Here is a 20,615-nt window from a genome sequence, read left to right on the forward strand (position 1 = left end):
TGGCTCGATCGGTCCACCCAAAGACAAGAAAGCGCCCGTCTCTCCTTTGCGGTCTCTGCCCACCCGCTCTTAGCTCAACTCGTTCTCATCGGACCGATCCATGGCGCGTCGACACCTATGCCCGGGCAGCAAAACCCCTGCCGCATTTTTCTATCCTATCGCCGCGTTAGTTTAATCGGAACGGTCGGGTAAATGAGCGATCCAGGCAGTAATCCAAAGGTAACCCAAAGGCAGCGAGACCAGGGCGACAAGCGGAACCATCCAAACAGAGTTGAGCCAGGCTTTGGTGTCTTCCAGCGCCGGGTCGTCAGTGGCAATGGCCCCTGCCGGTCTCGCCGGCCGCGAGTCGCGTCGGGGGGCCCGCCGCCGTCCGACGTGGCCGACCGCGCGGCCCCACGTGCCCCCGCCGGGCTCGGCCAGGGACCTCCGCGTGGGCCACGCCTGCCCCCCGCGACGTCTGCATGGCTTCATCCCCTTCTCCGGCGCGCCGGCTCCCCTATATAAACCCCTCCAGCCTCCCGTAACCAACCGCCTCCTCACACACACTCCGCGAACCAAGCCTTCCAGCCAGAGCAACAAGCCGGCAAGAAACACCCACCGATATCCGCCCAGCAGCAGCAACAGAGCTCGGGCGACTCCCTTCCTTCCTTGCTCGCTAGCTCTGCGCGCCATGGCTCCGGCGACGGCGGACGCGGCGGGGGCGGCGGTGGGGGGTCGGGTGAAGACGGCGCTGGGGGTGGCGGCGTGCGAGCGGGACGCGGAGAAGCTGGAGCTGATCGAGCAGCTGACCAAGGGGTTCGACGACGAGCAGCAGAGGGTGCTGGCGGCGATCCTGGCGCGCAACAACGGCGCCGAGTACCTCCGCCGGCACGGCATGGAGGGCTGCACCGACCGGGACGCCTTCAAGGCCCGCGTCCCCGTGGTGACCTACGAGGACCTCCGGCCGGAGATCGAGCGCATCGCCAACGGCGACCGCTCCAACATCATCTCCTCCCACCCCATCTCCGAGTTCTTGACCAGGCCGGTACCACGCACCTCTCCCCCTCCTCCCTGCCCTTTGCGTGCTCTAGCCAGCCAGCCAGCACCGAGTACTCATTTAATTTCTCCTTGCTGGGTGAATGAATGAGTGGGCTAGCTAGCTGTTTCATATCATAGTGGGCGGTAAATTGACGTTTTACTTAATTAATGCAGCTCGGGGACGTCAGCCGGGGAGAGGAAGCTAATGCCGACGATCGAGGATGAGCTGGACAGGAGGCAGATGCTCTACAGCCTCCTCATGCCCGTCATGAACCTGTGCGTGCTAGCTCTCTTCTTCTTACTGTCATCCAGTTACTTAATTATTTTTGCTTTTGTTTTCTTCCTCGCCTTAATTTGGTTGATTGCACCGACGACTGGATTTAATGCTCGTTCGATCGACTGCTCGATCGATCTGCATCCAAATTAAGACTTATTAGAGATGCTAACCAAATCCTACTATATTATCTTAGTTATCACATCACCTAATAAGTTTGTATATATTGCTGGGATGGGGTTCAGTTAAGCTACATACGTATGTCTCTTGCTAGTTGCTAGGCTTGGCAATCAATCATGAAATGGTCTGTTACACATGCTAAAAATAACGGAACAGAACAAACATGATGGAGCTAGCCAGCAGTCATGCGTTTGTGGCCTCCTTCCCTCCTGACCTCAGCCGGGCTTGGCTAGGAAATGCGGCAACTGCTGCCTGCTGGGTCGAGGTCGCTCGCTAACTAATCATTCATCCACACGGGGCCTAAAATAATGTGTTTGTATCTTAGACGCCAGTGATGCCTTGGGCGATCCTTCTACTTTTTAGGCGCCAAGATTCCTCCCCCTAGCCTCTATTTGTAAACCTCCAACGGCCGGGCCGGCTAGCTTCCTAGAATAACATTGTGGCGTTTCAAAGTCTATCGCATGATGCCTACGTGCGCACGCACGTAACCGGCCGGGACGTTGGAGTGACAAGGCGACAAGTGCCATATCTTCCATGTCCCGCCAGAATAAGCCACTGCAGCACATTCGGAGAGCGGACAGGACCCAACCAACTTGCAAATATATACATGTAATGTAAACACACACACACACACACACACACACACAGAGAGAGAGAGAGAGAGAGAGAGAGAGAGAGAGAGAGAGATTGTGAGATATGCGCGCGCAGACTGCATGGGCAAAAAACAAATCCGTTTGCTTCCGTCTGCAGCGCTCCAACATTGTTGTATATTTATGCACGGCGAAAAGAACGGTGCAACAACTGCGCACTGTGTGTATTGATCAGTTGGTCAAATGCTCCATTTCTTCATATATATATACGGGTCGTGTTAACATCAACCGATCGATCGATCGTCACGCCGATGTATATATGAATATGAGGGTCCTTTCCGGATCAATGATTAGCACTAGCCAGCTAGCTAGCTAGCTAGCTAGGCGTGCACCAAATTCAAACTGGGGTACAAAACACTTTCTAGCTTGATCAAAAAATTTGGGGTAAAATTAATGCAAAAAAAAGGAACATGATGGAGGAAGCATGGCATGCATGAGTGACTGATTGGACGAGAACGTGGCATGCATGCAGGTTCGTCCCGGGGCTGGACAAGGGCAAGGGGCTCTACTTCCTCTTCATCAAGTCGGAGACCAAGACGCCCGGCGGGCTGCCGGCGAGGCCGGTGCTGACCAGCTACTACAAGAGCGACCACTTCAAGTACCGCCCGTTCGACGCGTACCAGGTGTACACCAGCCCCACGGCGGCCATCCTCTGCACCGACTCCTTCCAGTCCATGTACTCGCAGATGCTGTGCGGCCTGCTGGTGCGCACCGAGGTGCTCCGCGTGGGCGCCGTCTTCGCGTCCGGCCTGCTCCGCGCCATCCGCTTCCTGCAGCTCCACTGGAAGGAGCTGGCCCGCGACATCGAGACCGGCACGCTGAGCGCCAAGGTGGCGGAGCCGTCCATCCGCGCCGCCGTGGCCGAGGTCCTGGAGCCCAACCCGGAGCTGGCGGCGTTCGTGGCGGCGGAGTGCGGCAAGGACAACTGGGAGGGGATCATCACCAGGATGTGGCCCAACACCAGGTACCTGGACGTGATCGTGACGGGGGCCATGGCGCAGTACATCCCCACGCTCAAGTTCTACAGCGGGGGGCTCCCCATGGCGTGCACCATGTACGCCTCCTCCGAGTGCTACTTCGGGCTCAACCTCCGCCCCATGTGCGACCCGTCGGAGGTCTCCTACACCATCATGCCCAACATGGGCTACTTCGAGCTGATGCCGCACGACCCGGAGACGCCGGCGGCGGCGGTGTCCAGGGACGACCCGCCGCCGCGGCTCGTGGACCTGGCCGACGCGGAGGTGGGGAAGGAGTACGAGCTGGTGATCACGACGTACGCGGGGCTGTGCCGGTACCGCGTGGGGGACATCCTGCAGGTCACCGCGTTCCACAACGCGGCGCCGCAGTTCAGGTTCGTGCGGCGCAAGAACGTGCTGCTCAGCATCGACTCGGACAAGACGGACGAGGCGGAGCTGCAGGCGGCGGTGGAGCGGGCGGCCAGGCTGCTGGCGCCCTACGGGGCGAGCATCGTGGAGTACACGAGCGAGGCGGACGCGACGACCATCCCGGGGCACTACGTGGTGTACTGGGAGCTGATGCTCAAGGGCTGCCGCGAGGCGCTGTGGCCGGAGGCGGCGGTGTTCGAGCGGTGCTGCCTGGAGATGGAGGAGGCGCTCAACTCGGTGTACCGGCAGGGGCGGAACGGCGACGCCATCGGGCCGCTGGAGATCAGGGTGGTGCGGGGCGGCACCTTCGAGGAGGTGATGGACTACGCCATCTCCCGGGGCGCCTCCATCAACCAGTACAAGGCGCCCCGCTGCGTCTCCTTCGGACCCATCATCGAGCTGCTCAACTCCAGGGTGCTCTCCAAGCACTTCAGCCCCGCCTGCCCCAAGTACGGACCGCCAAAGAAGTGACCACCAACCGTTTGATCCATCGGTCGACGGATTATGGCGTCGATCGGTCCGTCCATGCCATGATTCAGCTAGCATACATACACTACTGCTGCTGCTACTAGTCGATGTGTCTACTAAAATAATGCTATGTACTACCTGTTTGTTTGTTGTGTCCTGTGTGACAATTCCTAGCTACTTTTAATTGCTGTTGGCTGGCTCGTCGTCCGGTACTTATTAGATTGTGCTAGTAGTTACATGATGCAACTATCTGTAGTGTCATTTCTTATGTGGAGTCAAGTCAAGTGGCGTGTGTTTGTAATGCTAAGTTGGAAACGTCATTCTTGGCCTAATGCATAATAGACCGGCCTTGTCGGGTATCCATCCATCTCACCTTTCTTTGTTGACGTACGTATTCATTACATACTCCATATGTTTTCTTCTCTCTGGTTTTGTTAGAGGGAGCGACGGTGTTCATCTCCAGTGGAGCATCGTCAGACTACATACATACCCCTCAACAATATTCAGTTACTCCTCTTCTTTCAGGCATCCACAGTGATTACATTACATGCATGTCTGTCTGTTGTTGACTATGCATGTCTATGTTAATGTAACCCATTCCGGTATGGTAGACTTAATTGGATACTATGCTAATGTTACATCACTCCTAGTATATTTTTACAATATGATTCCTTTGGTTAAAGAAATAAGCATAGGGTCACTAATCTAGTACTGAGTGGCCCTACATACTAGTACGTCCCACTCCCAACTTCAGACAGAACTTCTAACTCCTTGTGGTTGCTCTCAATTATGAAATAATAGAACTCTAAACTTGTCTCAACCTACTATAAGTTGCATACAGAAGACAAGTAAGAGAGTGGGACACCGTGATTGTAATGTAACTTCTCACATATTGACCGAGATTTTTTCCTCCCCATGTACACTTGACATTTTGCACATCTGAAGTTGAGAACGCATTTCCCAAGGGCTAGAAGAGCAGCAATTTATTGGGAGAGTGGCATAATTTCAATTTCAGTAGTAATAACAAGCAAAAATGTCTCCATGACCTACATAACAAAACTTTGCAGCAATATAGAAAATATGCATATAGGTGTCTTCATATACGTCGATTGTTCTGACATATAAATTATCAAGTATCGAGAAACAAGAAACCCCATATTACAATTACGGGTCCACATTCCGTCTTGCACGTACATAGATGGTTGTGGAAATCCTAAAGATGATTATTTAGATTTATTGTTAGATATTCCAAACATGATATTTGGTCTTGTGTTCCAGGAAGGTGTCCACTGCACCTTCATCTCAGAACATCCGGAAGTCTTCTCAATTTTGGTCCATGCCCCAGGCGTTTTGGCTTTATATCCTATGTTAAATAATTGAAATGTCATGCACTGGAGTTCAAAATTAAAATACTCATAATATTCAAAATGCCTAAGAATGAAGGGGATACTCTCATGAGTCACAATCTGCCCATTGTAACTAGAAGCCCCTTTAAAAATAAACTGAATAAGGGTGGACCTATAGAAGGGTTAGCTACAATTTACCAAGAAAATAACCAGAAACTGGCCAAGATTAATCACAAGTAGACAAATTCGATATGTCCACAATGAAATTCAATTTGTCTGTGTGCATTACTTTGCCCTTACTTCTCTGAGTTCTTCATGCAAACCTCTGGAAGTAGTATTTGCATACAGATATAATGGTCTACTTCTGCTTGACCTTAACTGTGACTGTCTGATCTAATCCAGATTGGTTTATAAGAAATAACTTTATGATGCAAACCACCAAACAAGTGCAATCAAGCTAAATCAGACAATTTAAGTAAGTGGAGAAAGAAACATGGATAGTCTATATACCTATATACTACCACTACATCTGCCTATTACTGATAAGACTCGCATTTTCAGCGAGTAACTGGGCACATATTTACAATGCTTTTGGTTTAAACCTAGCAGTATCGATATTGATCTGATGTAATACATAAAACGTACACACATATCTCTGCTAGTAGTTGTCAATGGGAACCACTTTTTGGTTTCTCCAAGCAAATGTCTTAAGCTAGATACAAGATCAACACCAAAGGCATCAATCACAACCTTGTCCGTCTGTTCTTATTAAGAACATGAAAAAATGCACAGCAATAAATAAAATGCACATCCTTTAAAATGTCCAGAAAACAGTTTGTTGGGCTATTGCAGGATACCTGGTCGAATATTGCTGTAGGGATCGCAAGTGTCGCCACTGCATTAGGGGCGTCTACTATTCCAGATATCCTACCCTCACATGGACAGCATGACAGTAAAAGATAGACCTGCATATAACCCAAAGTTAATACTGTAACTTCTTAAGATAAATGTTCCTCTAACACGATACTTGCAGGATGACAGTAAACCTACTGCCTACCTGCTCCTTGGAGTACCCAAATCTGGAAAGATACTCAATGGCATTGAGAACTGCACGCTTGTATGCGACTGATGCATCAAGGAAATGTTGTTTCCCTGACTCATCTACACTGATGCCCTCAAAGACTAACCATTCTGAGAAACGTGGCTCCACCGGACCTATCTCAAAGATAGGATTCACATGAAGCGCTGTTGGACCAACAGGAGTCAAGTATTCCTTCATCCCACCTCTTATGATCTCACACCTGCATAAAATGTGATGGTGAAATTAGTGGAATTTCAGAAGCACGGCACTAGAAGTAAATCACATGGACAGATTTTGTTATCTAACCAGCAAATTCAGCAACTCCTGCAAAATTGTTGAACTGAGAGTTGCAATTTATTAGGTACGATATGAGTTGCCAGTGTGGTTAGAAATAAGCTATGCACTAGCTGAGGAGTCTGATCCCACGAGTAATGCACTATACCACAGAAGCATCAGCCTAAAACCATGAAGACGCGACACATTAAACCAGTGTGGTGAGCTATTGTAGGCCTTGTGGCGTAGCGTAATACAGCTTGACCCAATGAATACATCTTCTATGCTCCTATCTCCATCTGTTTCTCTCTGCCCATCTGAATCTGACAAGTTTCAAGCAACCAGCTATGGAGATGCTTCCTCCTAATGTGTCAGCCTAGTTTCTTGATAAAGAATGGTGAAACCTAATGATGGGAAGTTCTCTCACATAATGGATCTGGGCTGTTGTGACTGATTCTTTTGGTCGACTCTTGGAGTAAGAGGTCCAGAAAACAACCATGAGATACCAGATGCGTTTAGAAGCTAATAAATGTAACAAGTATTGAAAAGTGTAGACAAGGACAAAGGCAATTACTTTAGCTCAAGGAATCCACTCATTTCTATTGCTCCGCAAAATGAGACTTCACCATCACCTTGGGAAAAGTGCATATCGCCAGTACTCAGATTTGCTCCTTCAACAAATACTGGTAGATAAACTTTGGAACCTCTGCTTAGATTCTTTATGTCACAATTCCCCCCATTCTCTCTTCCAGGAATAGTTCTTGCTGCTTCATTTGCAATTTTTTGCCATTCAGCAGTCCCTTCTTGAATCTGCAAACATTGCATGCAATGTCAACATATCTATTTAACCATATACATTTAAACAAAGTATCGATGAACATAGGACTTGAGATTTCAGATTGCTAGTTTCACGAACCTGACCAGTGAATCTGATATTTTTTTCCTGGCTGGCAATTTATATTTTGGGAGTATAATATGTTCAGTCTACCTATGTGGTGGTGATATTCTTGGCGAGATCATTCCTATATACACTCCTGCTGTATGGAAGCTTACAGTACCTACATGAATCAACATTTCCTTCTGGCTCATGGCTAACGGCATGCGTCAGGTCAATGACATCAATTATGAACTTTTTCTGACTTGTTCTTTGACTGTGTGGTTGTTAGCCAGACCTGGCCTGCCACCTATTTAATGTTTATTAGAGATTGTCTCATGTAACTTGGCTGTATTATGGAGTTTATGGAAGCTAATGAATGATATGTGTTTCCAGGGGTGCTGAGGAGCATGATGCATGGACAAACTCGATGCAGTGATGGAAACTGCTATGCAACGATACGCAATCTCAGCTGATAGATCGCTGAATTTTGCTGGTGAAGAAGTGAGGTGAACAAATGAGGATCGCCTGGAGGGATCGAATGGCATGCTAATGATGATTCAGATTCCAGGTAATAAAGTTGACTGTTTTTGAGCTATGTGCTGTGGTCATCTCTGTTCACCGTCCGACAACAATGTTTACGAGTATAAAACATTATGTAATTTTCCAAGTGGTGTCTGTACACCTTAAACTTCAATGAAGCGCAGATAAATCTGTCTGTCCCTGAGGTCCTTCACATTGTAAAATTAATGCTGATTTCATTAATGCAAGGAAGGAGGGAGCCCCTGTTTTTTAACACAAATAGCTTATATCTCCTAGATAAATATCTGCATGTAAAACAGTTGTACTGGAATTCTGAGACACATAAGAAAATCAACTACTAATTATAGGTACTGCAGTTAAAGTGAAGCATTCATGAGGCAGTACATCGTACCTTTCCAAGTAAGCAGTTGTCAGAGGTTGGTAAATTAGCAAGGGGTCTCTGATGTAGAACTTCGCACAGTTTCAGAGACTCGTGACCTGTCTCGATCAATTTTCTTTCCCTTTCGTTCCATATATTAAGAAGCTCAACTGATGGTGCAGTTCCCACTATACCAGGATGAGTTAATCCCGGAAACCGAACACCTGGTATGCAGAAATGGAACTACTGAACGATCTAAAGCTGAAACGCTTCATTCACACAAGAACTTTTACCTGGTATCTGAGGGGAGTATGCATAAATTCCTTCAAAATACCAAATGGCTTTTCTTGCACTTGGAAAGTGGTCAGTTAAGAACCCGCCTCCATTCTCCCTTTCGAATATTCCAGTATAACCCCACTCGTCACCAGGGAGCGGACCGAGGTTGCAGATCTCTACCGCAAGAAGATCACCAGGTGAAGCTGGAACCCCTTCAGCATCAACTATTCTAAGGGGCCCACTGAGATAATGAGTCTGTAGAAAACCCATATTCAGTTTGGCACAAGACTTCCTTTTGATGAGAAATACTACAATGAAGCGCACATCAAACAACATCTCTTCCATAAAAAAATTGCATACTTACAATTGTGAGGTCCAGAAATTTGATATCATCTGCAGAGTCATCATCTCTAACCCGTCCTCCAGTCCAATCGACCATCTCAACACGGAATAATTCCCCTTCAGTTACATCAGCAACAGGAGGGATATCCGGATGCCAGCGGTTATGGAGACGAACCTTCTGCTCCCATGGCTTCTTCTTCACATCTATGGGCACCACAAGTCTGGGAGTCAGCGGAGCCATATTTTGTTATGTACCTTCAGAGCTTCATCCTTCTGTAAGCTCTGTGCAGCTTTATACTGGCAACATATCTACTTTTATGAGTCACACTGGAGCAAAACGAGCAAAGACAGAAAAATCCAGGGAAGACAACATTTTAGATATGCATCCACTTTGAAAGCACACTGAAACATGGATGGTGGTGTTTCCAAGGATTAGACACATCTTTACCTAGCAATAATAGAGTATGCTCAGAAGTGATTGGTAACCCATAACTGGGTCACCATCAAGTAACAGTTTTCCTGCTGGTCCCTCAAATTTCTATAGGCCACTCAGAGCTAAGAAAATGAGATATTTTCTTGTCCAAAGCAGTACCAACCAACTTGTGTTGTCGTATTCATTTGTATTTTTCACAGGCTGCGTCATGGATGACTTATGCTACTGAGGATGCACATAGTTAGCTTTTATGGCAGTATTAAAATATTAACTCAAGATGCATCCGTCACAACTTGCAGAAGCCCTTAATTAAGTATATATTAATCGTGTCTCCTTCTGCACCAAATCTAGTTTACTAGTACTCCCTTCAGTTCAGAATAAGTGACATTTCGGGAATCCATATGGTCTTCAAGTTGTAACTTTGACCACTAATTTCCACAATATGTATAAAACCAAGAAAATAATAACAATTTGGAAACCTTTTTTAAGACAAATGTGTAGATACGATTTTTCAGGTTTTCAATCTAAACATTTAAAATGGTATTGCCAGTCAAAGTGTTATTAGTTTGACTGAAGAAATAGTCAATTAGAAATGCATTTGTTCAAAGAAGCAAAACTCTATAACTAATAATGGCAGTAAGTTACAACAATGCTCATTTTTGTTAGAGTGACAAACAGCCTTGTAAACCTCAATATTACAAGAGCCAAGGATGCAAATGTATTGTTTTTACAAATGAGCAACAGAAGTCCATTGCACAATTCAGATTGACAGTTCAAAGTTCGTACTGCTTCTTTTTTCATGTAAGGACCATAACCTGCAGCCTGCAGGAGGTGTGTTTCCGAGAAAACTCAGAACTAAAGGGTTTGTGAAATAAGAGTTAAAGGCTTATCTTCTTTCCCAGAATATTAACATTTCTTTATTATGGATGACTATATGCACACTATCAGCAGTAACTAACAAACCTTTTCACATCAAACCAAGCATGTGTGCCCCAAGCAATGCCAGTCTCACTGGCACCAATTCAACAATGATTTAGGAATCCCAGCCGCATGTTTCTCAAATTCCTGCTCCCAAATCGATGTCCATGGTCTCAAGTTCTCATCCTCATGGAGTGATAAGCAAGTTCTTGCTTCTCTAAATGAGCATCAATCCACCCTCCAATGTTCCTCATGAAACACATATAATTCATCAGTAATACGTTTCTTTGGCCTGTGTTACCGCACAAAAGATCCTTGGATCGGAAACACTGGCTTCGTGCTGCCAGATTTCGGTGCCAACAGCCTGTCTCCTAACATCCTTAGGCTCCAGCCTGCATCCTTCCTCAATCCTTTCTTCTTCATCCACTGCAAGATCTCCTCAGCCTCCTGCCACCTCCCTGTCTCAGCATATAAATTTGCTAACAGCACATAATGTGAAGCATTATCAGGCTCTAACTCCACCAACCTTGTCATCACATGCTCACTCAATCGTGAGTCACCATGAGCCTTGCAACCCCGCAACAGTAAGCCCCAGATGACTGCATTTGGCTGTGACATTGTCTCAACAACACTAACAGCATCATCCAGGTGTCCAGAGCGACTAAGAAGATCAACCAAGCACCCGAAGTGCTTGATTCCAGGTTGAAACCCGTACTTTCCTTGTATGATCAGGTTAAATATTTTCCTCCCAATGTCAACAAACCCGGCATGGGCACATGCACAAAGAACAGAAATGAGCGTCACTGCATCTGGCCGGACACCATCAGCCTCCATCCTATAGAACCACTGAAGTGCCATTGTGCCATCCTGTGCAAGAGCAAGCGCTCCAATGATAGAGTTCCAGGTATAGACATTCCTCTCGGCCATTTCCGAGAATACACGAACCCCGTCGACGACATGTCCACACTTCCCATACATATCAACAAGTGCAGTGCCTAATATAACGTCCAGCTCCCATTCCTGCTTCTGCACGTACTCATGGATCCAAGTTCCAGTTTCGATGGCACCATGGGCCGCACATGCACCAAGCGCGGCGACCATGGTGACGCGGTTGGGGGCAACAGAAGCAGACAGCATCCGCCGGAATGTGGCCAGGGCGTTGAAGCTGCGGCCGCGGTTCTTGTATGAGGTGATCATGGTGGTCCACGCGACAACGTCCGGGTGGGCCATTTCGTCGAACAGCTGCTCGGCGTGGGCCAGGCATGGGTCGCATGCGGCGTAACGCGCGAGGAGGGCGTTGCGGACGTGGAGGTCGCGCGAGAAGCCGGACTTGGCCACCTGAGAATGCACGGCCCTCAGGTCGCGGAGGGAGGAAAGGGAGGTGAGGAGAAGCGGGAAGGTGTAGCGGTTGGGGCGGCCGCCGAGGCAGAGGAAGCGGCGGAAGAGCGGGAGCGGGGAGCAGCCGGGCGCAGGGCGGAGGGAGCGGAGGATGGAGTTGAACAGGAAGACGTGGGGGCGGGAGAGGGAGGCGAAGAGGGAGAGCGCGGGGGCGAGGTGGCGGAGGCGGCCGCAGGCGAGGAAGAAGGCGGAGACGACGGTGGTGGAGCGCAGGAGGGCGGGTTCGCGGAGGATGGCGCCGCGGAGGGGCGCGAGCGCGGTGGAGGAGGTGCAGGTGTTGATCGCGTGTAGCGTGCGCGTGACGGCGGGAGCCGGCGGCGCGGAGGACGGGCGGAGCGGCGGCGGCAGGCGGGCGGGCATAACGGCGGGGTGCGTGGTGGTTTTTCCGCCTCGCACGTCCGAACTGAAGTCCCGGCCCTTGGGGTCAAACCTGGTCAGACAGGGGACCTCCTATACCGCGACCTGCGCGCTGGGAAAGAGGGCAGCGCGCACACCCTCGCTCCCCACCCGCGATCTTGGCCCGGCCCAGTGCGGGGCGGGGCTCCCTGTTTTTTATTTTTCGTTTCGTTTATTGTTTTTGTATTTTTTTGCTTCTTTATAAAAGTTCAGGTTTTCGAAAAAGTTTAAAATTTCAAAAATGTTCACGAATTCAGAAAAATATTTTTTGAAAATGCATATTTTAAAATTTTATGAACATTTTTTTGTATTTTGATAAACAAAATTTATTTTTTAAGAACATTTTTTGTATTTGATGAACAAAATTTAAATTCAACGGATATTTTCTAGAATTTAATAGACAAATTTTGAATTCAAAAACTTTTTTGAATTCGATGAACATTTTCAAATAAGATGAACATTTTCTTAAAATTCATGAAAAAAAATTGAACTCAATGAACACATTTTCATTTTCAAAAAATGTTTGCCAATTTGGAAAATGTCCGCTGAATAAAAGTGTTCCCAGATTTCAAAAAATGTTCACCGGTTTGAAAAATGTTCCCACATTTCAGAAAATTCTCTTGAATTTGGAAAGAAAAACAAAGAAAATGAAAAAAATAGGTAAAGAAAAAACGAAAACTAAAAGAGAGAAAATAAAAGAAAAGGAGAAAAAAGAAAAAACAAGGATAGAAAAAAAGAAAACCGGACGAAAATGAGTGGTTTGGCCAGCCTAGATGTGCATAGCGGGAAGCGGGGGGATGCGTGGTCGCTATCGGGCGACCTACGCGCCAAATAGGATCCCACATAACGCTGCCCGGTGATACGTCCGTTTTGCATCATGCTTTTATATCGATATTTATTGCATTATGGGCTGTTATTACACATTATGTCACAATACTTATGCCTATTCTCTCTTATTTTACAAGGTTTACATAAGGAGGGAGAATGCCGGCAGCTGAAATTCTGGGCTGGAAAAGGAGCAAATATTAGAGACCTATTCTGCACAACCCCAAAAGTCCTGAAACTCCAGAAAGTTATTTTTGAAAATAATAAAAAATACTGGAAGAAGAATCCACGTCAGGGGGGCCTCCACCTATCCACGAGGGTGGGGGCGCGCCCTACCCCCCTGGGCGCGCCCCCCTGCCTCGTGGGCCCCCTGTTGGCCCTCTGGTGCCTATCTTCTGCTATATGAAGTCTTTCGTCCGAAGAAAAATCATAAGCAAGCTTTCGGGACGAGACTCCGCCGCCACGAGGCGGAACCTTGGCGGAATCAATCTAGGGCTCCGGCAGAGCTGTTCTGCCGGGGACACTTCCCTCCGGGAGGGGGAAATCATCGCCATCGTCATCACCAACGCTCCTCTCATCGGGAGAGGGCAATCTCCATCAACATCTTCACCAGCACCGTCTCCTCTCAAACCCTAGTTCATCTCTTGTATCCAATTCTTGTCTCATAGTCTGGGATTGGTACCTGTAGGTTGCTAGTAGTGTTGATTACTCCTTGTAGTTGATGCTAGTTGGTTTATTTGATGGAAGATCATATGTTCAGATCCTATATGCATATTAATACTCCTCTGATTATGAATATGAATATGCTTTGTGAGTAGTTACGTTTGTTCCTGAGGACATGGGAGAAGTCTTGCTATTAGTAGTCATGTGAATTTGGTATTCGTTCGATATTTTGATGAGATGTATGTTTTGTCTCTCCTCTAGTGGTGTTATGTGAACGTCGACTACATGACACTTCACCATTATTTGGGCCTAGAGGAAGGCATTGGGAAGCAATAAGTAGATGATGGGTTGCTAGAGTGACAGAAGCTTAAACCCTAGTATATGTGTTGCTTCGTAAGGGGCTGATTTGGATCCACATGTTTCATGTTATGGTTAGTGAAAGGATCGATACGGTCGACTAGAGGGGGGGTGAATAGGAGACTACAAATTTTACTCTTTCTTGTCAATTTTAAGGCTTAGCGGATAAAAAGGGTTCACTGGATAGGCAACTAGGTGAACACAACCTATATGACAAGCAAGCTCTAAGCTAAATATGCTAGGCAACAAACTAATTAGCAAGCCAACAAGCATACAAGGCTAAGTAAAGTGCGGGAAAGGATTAACCACAAGTGAGACGAGGACGCGGATTTTATCCCGAAGTTCACTCTTTCTTGGGGAAGAGCTACTCTCTGTTTGGAGCGGTGCTGGAGCCAAAGCTTGCGGAACGCCACCGAAGGCTCACCGTAATGTGACGCCCGGGTAATTAAGCTACAGTGAACCTCCGCTAATGATGCCACGTCACCTCTGTTACTGTTGATAAACCCGCGTAGTTCGAAACCCAGTTCAAAATTCAAATTTAAAATAAAGGCAAACAATAAAAGTTTTCAAATATTAAAACTAAATGTTCGGGTGGATTCAAATAAATCATGGATAATTATGATGGAGAAAACCACACTTATATAAATCTTTAAATACTCTAAAATGAATAAAACAGTAGTTAAAACAATTATTGAAATGCCTTTTATAATTAATAAAATGTTAAACTATTCTATTTAGGTGTTAAACTTTTTATCGCAGTGGGTTTAGTGGTAGTACTAAGTTAGGGATCATTCTTGTACTTTAACAGACTAAAATAAAATGAGGAACAAGATAAAACAGAAAAGATTTAAGATAAATAAAAAGGAAAAATAAAAACAGAAAACTAATAAAAGGAAAAGAGCCCGCCCGGGCCAAACGGCCCAGCTGGCCGACCAGGCCGCCCACCAGGCCGGCCCACGCGGCCCCTTCACCCCTTGGCCTATAGGCCACCCCACCCCGACCGAAACCCTAACCTGCCCACTCCCCACTCTCCCCCCGATCTCTCCCCCTCTCGCTCCCTTGTCTCCTCCCCCGCTCCATTCTGGATCGGGCACGACAACGCCGCCCCTCGCCCGACCCTCCCTCCTCACCGGCCGTCCTCGACCTCCTCCTCGCCGACCACCTCTCCCCCGCCCCAACTCTGATCGATCCCGTTTGGATCGAGGGGAGGCAGCACCGACGTCCCCGCCACCCGATGTCGGCGCCCCGACGCCCGCCGTCGCCAACCGCGCCTCCCCGACGACGACGCCCGGCGCCACCCCCGTCGCCTCCCCGTCCTCCTTTTCGAGCCGCTGCCACTCCCCTACACCGTACGGTGAGGCCCCCGGCCTCTCCCTCTCTCCCCGTCCCCATCGTCGCGGTCGCCGCTCTCCGCTTGCGCACGCGCTCATGGCCGCGACCTCCTCCCCGCGCCGCGCCTGGACCGTCGCCTCGCTCGCGCCCCCTGCCGTCCCGGCCAACCATTGCGCTCGCCGTCGCCACTCCTAACCCACTCGCGCGCCTCGGCCTCACTGGCCGCGCGCCACGCCAGTCCTTGCCCGCGCTCCGCCTCACCCCGCAGCTCTCTGTTCGTGCTCGCCGGCTCGCATCGCCGCACCCGCGCGCCTCACGGCCCCATGCTCGCCGTTGCGCTGTTGCGCGCCCCCGACCGCCCGCACCTAGGCGTGCGCCCGCACCGGCGCCACCCCTTGCCTCCGCCCGCCGTGGCCCCTAGCCGCGCCGGCGAGCCCCGCCATCGGTGCCCTGGCGTACTCGTCCCGCCCTACGGGCGAGCGCTCGCTCGGGTGCGCCCGCACCCGCTGGACCAAACCCGCTATGGCCCCTCTGGGCCACAGACATGTGGGGCCCAGCCCCAGAACGTCAATTAAAAAAAAAGAGAATAAAAAAATGTATTAATAAAATTAATTATTAATTAATTAATTAAGTTAATTAATCATGTTTAATTAATCTAATTAACTAGTTAGTTTAATTAAACAGTAATTAGTTTAGCTAATTCCTAATTAATCTAAACATAGAATGACAGGTGGGTCCCACTGGACCCACATGTCAGTTTGACTTAGTCAACCCCTGTTGACTACTGATGTCAGCATGACATCATGCTGATGTCATAAATCCAATTTCGAATTAAATTAAATGATTAATTAAATTCCAGAAATTAGTAAATCTTTAGAAAATCATATCTTTTAAACCGTAGCTCAGATGAAAATACTTTCTACATGAAAGTTGCTCAGAACGACGAGCCGAATCCGAATACGTAGTCCGTTCGTCCGCCAGACGTCCCTAGCATAGCAAAATTGCAACTTTCCCCCTCTGTTTCATCTGTCTGAAAAATGCAAACTTCGGGAATACTTTCCCGGATGTTTCCCCCCTTTGCCGATATCACCTACTACCGCGTTAGGGCACACCTAGCACCGCGTATTGTCATGTTACGCTTTGTGTTCCTTTGATTGCTCTGTTATTTATTGTGTTCCCCCTCCGTTACTTCTTTCCGGTAGACCCCGAGACTACCGGCGACCCCCAGTTCGACTACGGAGTTGACGACCCCTACTTGCCAGAGCAACTAGGCAAGCCCCCCCCCCTTGATCACCAGATATCGCCTATTCTTCTCTATACTGCTTGCATTAGAGTAGTGTAGCATGTTACTGCTTTCGGTTAATCCTATTCTGATGCATAGCCTGTCATTGTTGCTACAGTTGTTACCCTTACCTGCTAGCCTACTGCTTAGTATAGGATGCTAGTGTTCCATCAGTGGCCCTACATTCTTGTCCGTCTGCTGTGCTATACTATCGGGCCATGATCACTTGGGCGGTGATCACGGGTATATACTTATAAACTCTATACATGACACATGTGGTGATTAAAGTCGGGTCGGCTCGTTGAGTACCCGCAAGTGATTCTGGTGAGGGGGCTGAAAGGACAGGTGGCTCCATCCGGTAGAGGTGGGCCTGGGTTCCTGACGGCCCCCGACTGTTACTTTGTGGCGGAGCGACAGGGCAGGTTGAGACCACCTAGGAGAGAGGTGGGCCTGGCCCTGGTCGGCGTTCAGGGATACTTAACACGCTTAACGAGATCTTGGTATTTGATCTGAGTCTGGCCATTTGGTCTATACGCACTAACCAACTACGCGGGAACAGTTATGGGCACTCGACGTCGTGGTATCAGCCGAAGCTCTTCTTGACGTCAGCGACGGAGCGGCGCGCGCCGGATTGGACTGGAACGCCTGCTAGGCTAGGTCTGCTTCCGGCCGCCCTCGCAACGTGCAGGTGTGCAATGGGCGATGGGCCCAGACCCCTGCGCGCATAGGATTTAGACCGGCGTGTTGACCTCTCTGTTGAGCCTAGGTGGGGCTGCGACGTGTTGATCTTCCGCGGCCGGGCATGACCCAGAAAAGTGTGTCCGGCCAAATGGGATCGAGCGTGTTGGGTTATGTGGTGCACCCCTGCAGGGAAGTTTATCTATTCGAATAGTCGTGTCCCTCGGTAAAAGGACGACCCGGAGTTGTGCCTTGACCTTATGACAACTAGAACCGGATACTTAATAAAACACACCCTTCCAAGTGCCAGATACAACCCGGTGATCGCTCTCTAACAGGGCGACGAGGAGGGGATCGCCGGGTAGGATTATGCTATACGATGCTACTTGGTGAACTTACCATCTACTCTCTTCTACATGCTGCAAGATGGAGGTGGCCTGAAGCGTAGTCTTCGACAGGATTAGCTATCCCCCTCTTATTCGGGCATTCTGCAGTTCAGTCCACCGATATGGTCCTTTACACATATACCCATGCATATGTAGTGTAGCTCCTTGCTTGCGAGTACTTTGGATGAGTACTCACGGTTGCTTTTCTCCCTCTTTTCCCCCTTTCCATTCTACCTGGTTGTCGCAACCAGATGCTGGAGTCCAGGAGCTAGAGATCCCGAGGATGATTCTACATGGAGTTCGGCTTCGAGGAGTAGTTAGGAGGTCCCAGGCAGGAGGCCTTGCCTTTTCGATCGTTGCTACTTTTGTGCTAGCCTTCTTAAGGCAAACTTGTTTAACTTATGTCTGTACTCAGATATTGTTGCTTCCGCCGACTCGTCTATGATCGAGCACTTGTATTCGAGCCCTCGAGGCCCCTGGCTTGTATTATGATGCTTGTATGACTTATTTATGTTGTAGAGTTGTGTTGTGATATCTTCCCGTGAGTCCCTGATCTTGATCGTACACATTTGCGTGCATGATTAGTGTACGGTCAAATCGGGGGCGTCACACGTAATCTCCTTCGAGTCACCCCCAACGGATGAGCCTCGAATCACTCGGGGTTGGTCTTGAAGGCGACCACCACACCTTTACAAACTTCTCCGGAGCACACCACAAGCAAGGATGCTTCCGGAGGAACCTCTAACTGCCTAGGAGCCCAAGCTCCAAGAGTAACAAGTCATGGTGGATGAATGTTGCGGGGAACGCGATTTGGTTTGGTCAAAGTGTAGATCGGGTCTTGCTCTCCCAATCCCCAAAGTTTCAACAAGATTGGGTGGAGGGATTGAGAGTAGTGAGCAAAATGGGGTGTAGCAATGGAGGAGCTCAACAAGACATTAGGGTTAGGGGATGGAGGAGGAAGAAGGGGGCTTATATAGTGTTCTTGGTCGGGAGGGGATTTCTGCCCGTTGGACCCCGTGCGCACGGGCCAAGTCAGCCCCGTGTGCACGGGGTGTCTAGTGAGTTTCGAGGTACCCCGTGTGCACGGGGGTCAGAGACCCCGTGCACACGGGGTGTCCAGAAGATTTCTGATGAAACATCACAGGACACCACGGCAAAGCACACAATAAGTGGAATATCTGAGGAGGTGTAGGAGGGCTGGTGTATTTGTCTTGGAGGCATTCCCACACGACACTAACTCCACGAAGACCCCTCTTGATAGTGCGGTTTTACCTACGACTCAAATCGAACCAAAACGAAAAACCTTCGAGTCGCCGGTAACCACGCCTTTGATCTTTTTGGACTGGGGGGTCGCACACCTCCATCAATGGACACCTTGGAACCAAAGTCCTGAGATAAACTTTAGCAACCAACATTAGTTCCACTAACCACATTGTCATCACACCAAAATATAATCTAAGTGATACTTGCACTTTCAGTTAGGTTTACCTTAATACTTCTTTTGTAGTTGCGGATGCTTGCAATAGGGGTTAATCATAAGTGGGATGCTTGTCCAAGTAAGGACAGCACCCAAGCACCGGTCCACCCACATATCAAATTATAAAAGTACCGAACACGAATCATATGAACGTGATGAAAACTAGCTTGACGATAATTCCCATGTGTCCTCGGGAGCGCTTTTCTCTATATAATAGTTTGTCCGGGCTTGTCCTTTGCTACAAAAAGGATTAGGCCACCTTGCTGCACTTCATTTACTTTTGTTACTTGTTGCTCCTTACAAATTATCTTATCACAAAACTATCGGTTACCTATTATTTCAGTGCTTGCAGAGAATACCTTGCTGAAAACCGCTTATCATTTCCTTCTGCTCCTCGTTGGGTTCGACACTCTTACTTATCGAAAGGACTACGATAGATCCCCTATATGGGTCATTAAGACTCTTTTCTGGCGCCGGTGCCGGGGAGTGAAGCGCCTTTGGTAGGTGGAATTTGGTAAGGAAAAATTTATATAGTGTGCTGAAATTTACTATCACTTGTTACTATGGAAAGTAATCCTTTGAGGGGCTTGTTCGGGGTATCTTCACCCCGACCAGTAGAGAAAAGAGTTGCTCCTCAACCTACTGAACCTACTGAAAATGAAAATGTCTACTTTGAGATTCCTTCGGGTATGATAGAAAAACTGCTAGCTAATCCTTTTGCAGGAGACGGAACAGTGCATCCTAATGAGCACCTAATATATGTGGATGAAGTTTGTGGATTATTTAAGCTTGCAGGTGTGCCCGATGATGTTATTAAGAAGAAGGTCTTCCCTTTATCTTTGAAGGGAGATGCATTGACATGGTATAGGCTATGTGATGATATGGGATCATAGAACTACAAACGATTGAAATTGGAATTTCATCAGAAGTTTTATCCTATGCATCTTGTTCATCGTGATTGCAATTATATATATAATTTTTGGCCTCGCAAAGGATAAAGCATCGCTCAAGCTTGGGGGAGGCTTAAATCAATGTTATATTCATGCCCCAATCATGAGCTCCCAAGAGAAATAATTATTCAAAAAATTTATGCTCGGCTTTCTGATAACAATCGCACTATGCTCGATACTTCTTGTGCTGGCTCTTTTATGATGAAGACTATTGAATTCAAATGGGATTTATTGGAAAGAATTAAACACAACTCTGAAGATTGGGACCTCAACGAAGGTAAGGAGTCAGGTATGACACCTAAGTTTGATTGTGTTAAATCTTTCATGGATACCGATGTTTTCCGTAAGTTTAGCACTAAATATGGACTTGACTCTGAGATAGTAGCTTCCTTTTGTGAATCTTTTGCTACTCATGTTGATCTCCCTAAAGAGAAGTGGTTTAAATATCATCCT

The 20,615-nt window shown here is 48.1% G+C and overlaps 2 protein-coding genes across 3 annotated transcripts; one reads left to right on the forward strand and one right to left on the reverse strand.

Annotated features, from left to right (window-relative positions):
* The first annotated feature begins 443 nt into the window (after window positions 1-443).
* On the forward strand, window positions 444-4,333 carry LOC109753733 (probable indole-3-acetic acid-amido synthetase GH3.2). The gene is made up of 3 exons (XM_020312656.4): window positions 444-1,020; window positions 1,192-1,293; window positions 2,594-4,333. Exons 1-3 carry the CDS (start codon window positions 671-673, stop codon window positions 3,975-3,977), a joined length of 1,836 nt encoding a protein of 611 aa, XP_020168245.1. The 5' UTR covers window positions 444-670; the 3' UTR covers window positions 3,978-4,333.
* Window positions 4,334-5,034: 701 nt separating this feature from the next.
* LOC109753725 (uncharacterized) lies at window positions 5,035-12,211 on the reverse strand. Of its 2 annotated transcripts, XM_073510737.1 has the most exons (9): window positions 10,720-12,211; window positions 10,464-10,511; window positions 9,090-9,288; window positions 8,743-8,980; window positions 8,483-8,673; window positions 7,249-7,484; window positions 6,378-6,621; window positions 6,178-6,285; window positions 5,035-5,337 (listed from the first exon to the last, which is right to left on the reverse strand). In XM_073510737.1, exons 1-9 carry the CDS (start codon window positions 12,174-12,176, stop codon window positions 5,272-5,274), a joined length of 2,787 nt encoding a protein of 928 aa, XP_073366838.1. In that variant the 5' UTR covers window positions 12,177-12,211; the 3' UTR covers window positions 5,035-5,271. The 2 variants fall into 2 exon arrangements, with proteins under 2 accessions (XP_073366838.1, XP_045090864.1); XM_045234929.2 differs by lacking the exons at window positions 10,464-10,511; window positions 10,720-12,211 and adding an exon at window positions 9,516-9,592 and having other exon boundaries at window positions 9,090-9,394.
* Window positions 12,212-20,615: the final 8,404 nt, after the last annotated feature.

Source organism: Aegilops tauschii, chromosome 3 (genome assembly GCF_002575655.3).
Source record: "Aegilops tauschii subsp. strangulata cultivar AL8/78 chromosome 3, Aet v6.0, whole genome shotgun sequence".
Taxonomy (NCBI): domain Eukaryota; kingdom Viridiplantae; phylum Streptophyta; class Magnoliopsida; order Poales; family Poaceae; genus Aegilops; species Aegilops tauschii.

Excerpts from the sequence above, each read along its gene's own strand:
- LOC109753733 (XM_020312656.4), top strand. The coding sequence starts at position 671 with ATGGCTCCGGCGACGGCGGACGCGGCGGGGGCGGCGGTGGGGGGTCGG. Across the intron at positions 1,021-1,191 it reads ATCTCCGAGTTCTTGACCAG|CTCGGGGACGTCAGCCGGGG; the intron begins GCCGGTACCACG and ends TAATTAATGCAG. Across the intron at positions 1,294-2,593 it reads CTCATGCCCGTCATGAACCT|GTTCGTCCCGGGGCTGGACA; the intron begins GTGCGTGCTAGC and ends GCATGCATGCAG.
- LOC109753725 (XM_073510737.1), bottom strand. The coding sequence starts at position 12,176 with ATGCCCGCCCGCCTGCCGCCGCCGCTCCGCCCGTCCTCCGCGCCGCCG. Across the intron at positions 7,485-8,482 it reads ACAACTGCTTACTTGGAAAG|ATTCAAGAAGGGACTGCTGA; the intron begins GTACGATGTACT and ends CAATGTTTGCAG. Across the intron at positions 6,622-7,248 it reads AGTGGATTCCTTGAGCTAAA|GTGTGAGATCATAAGAGGTG; the intron begins GTAATTGCCTTT and ends CATTTTATGCAG.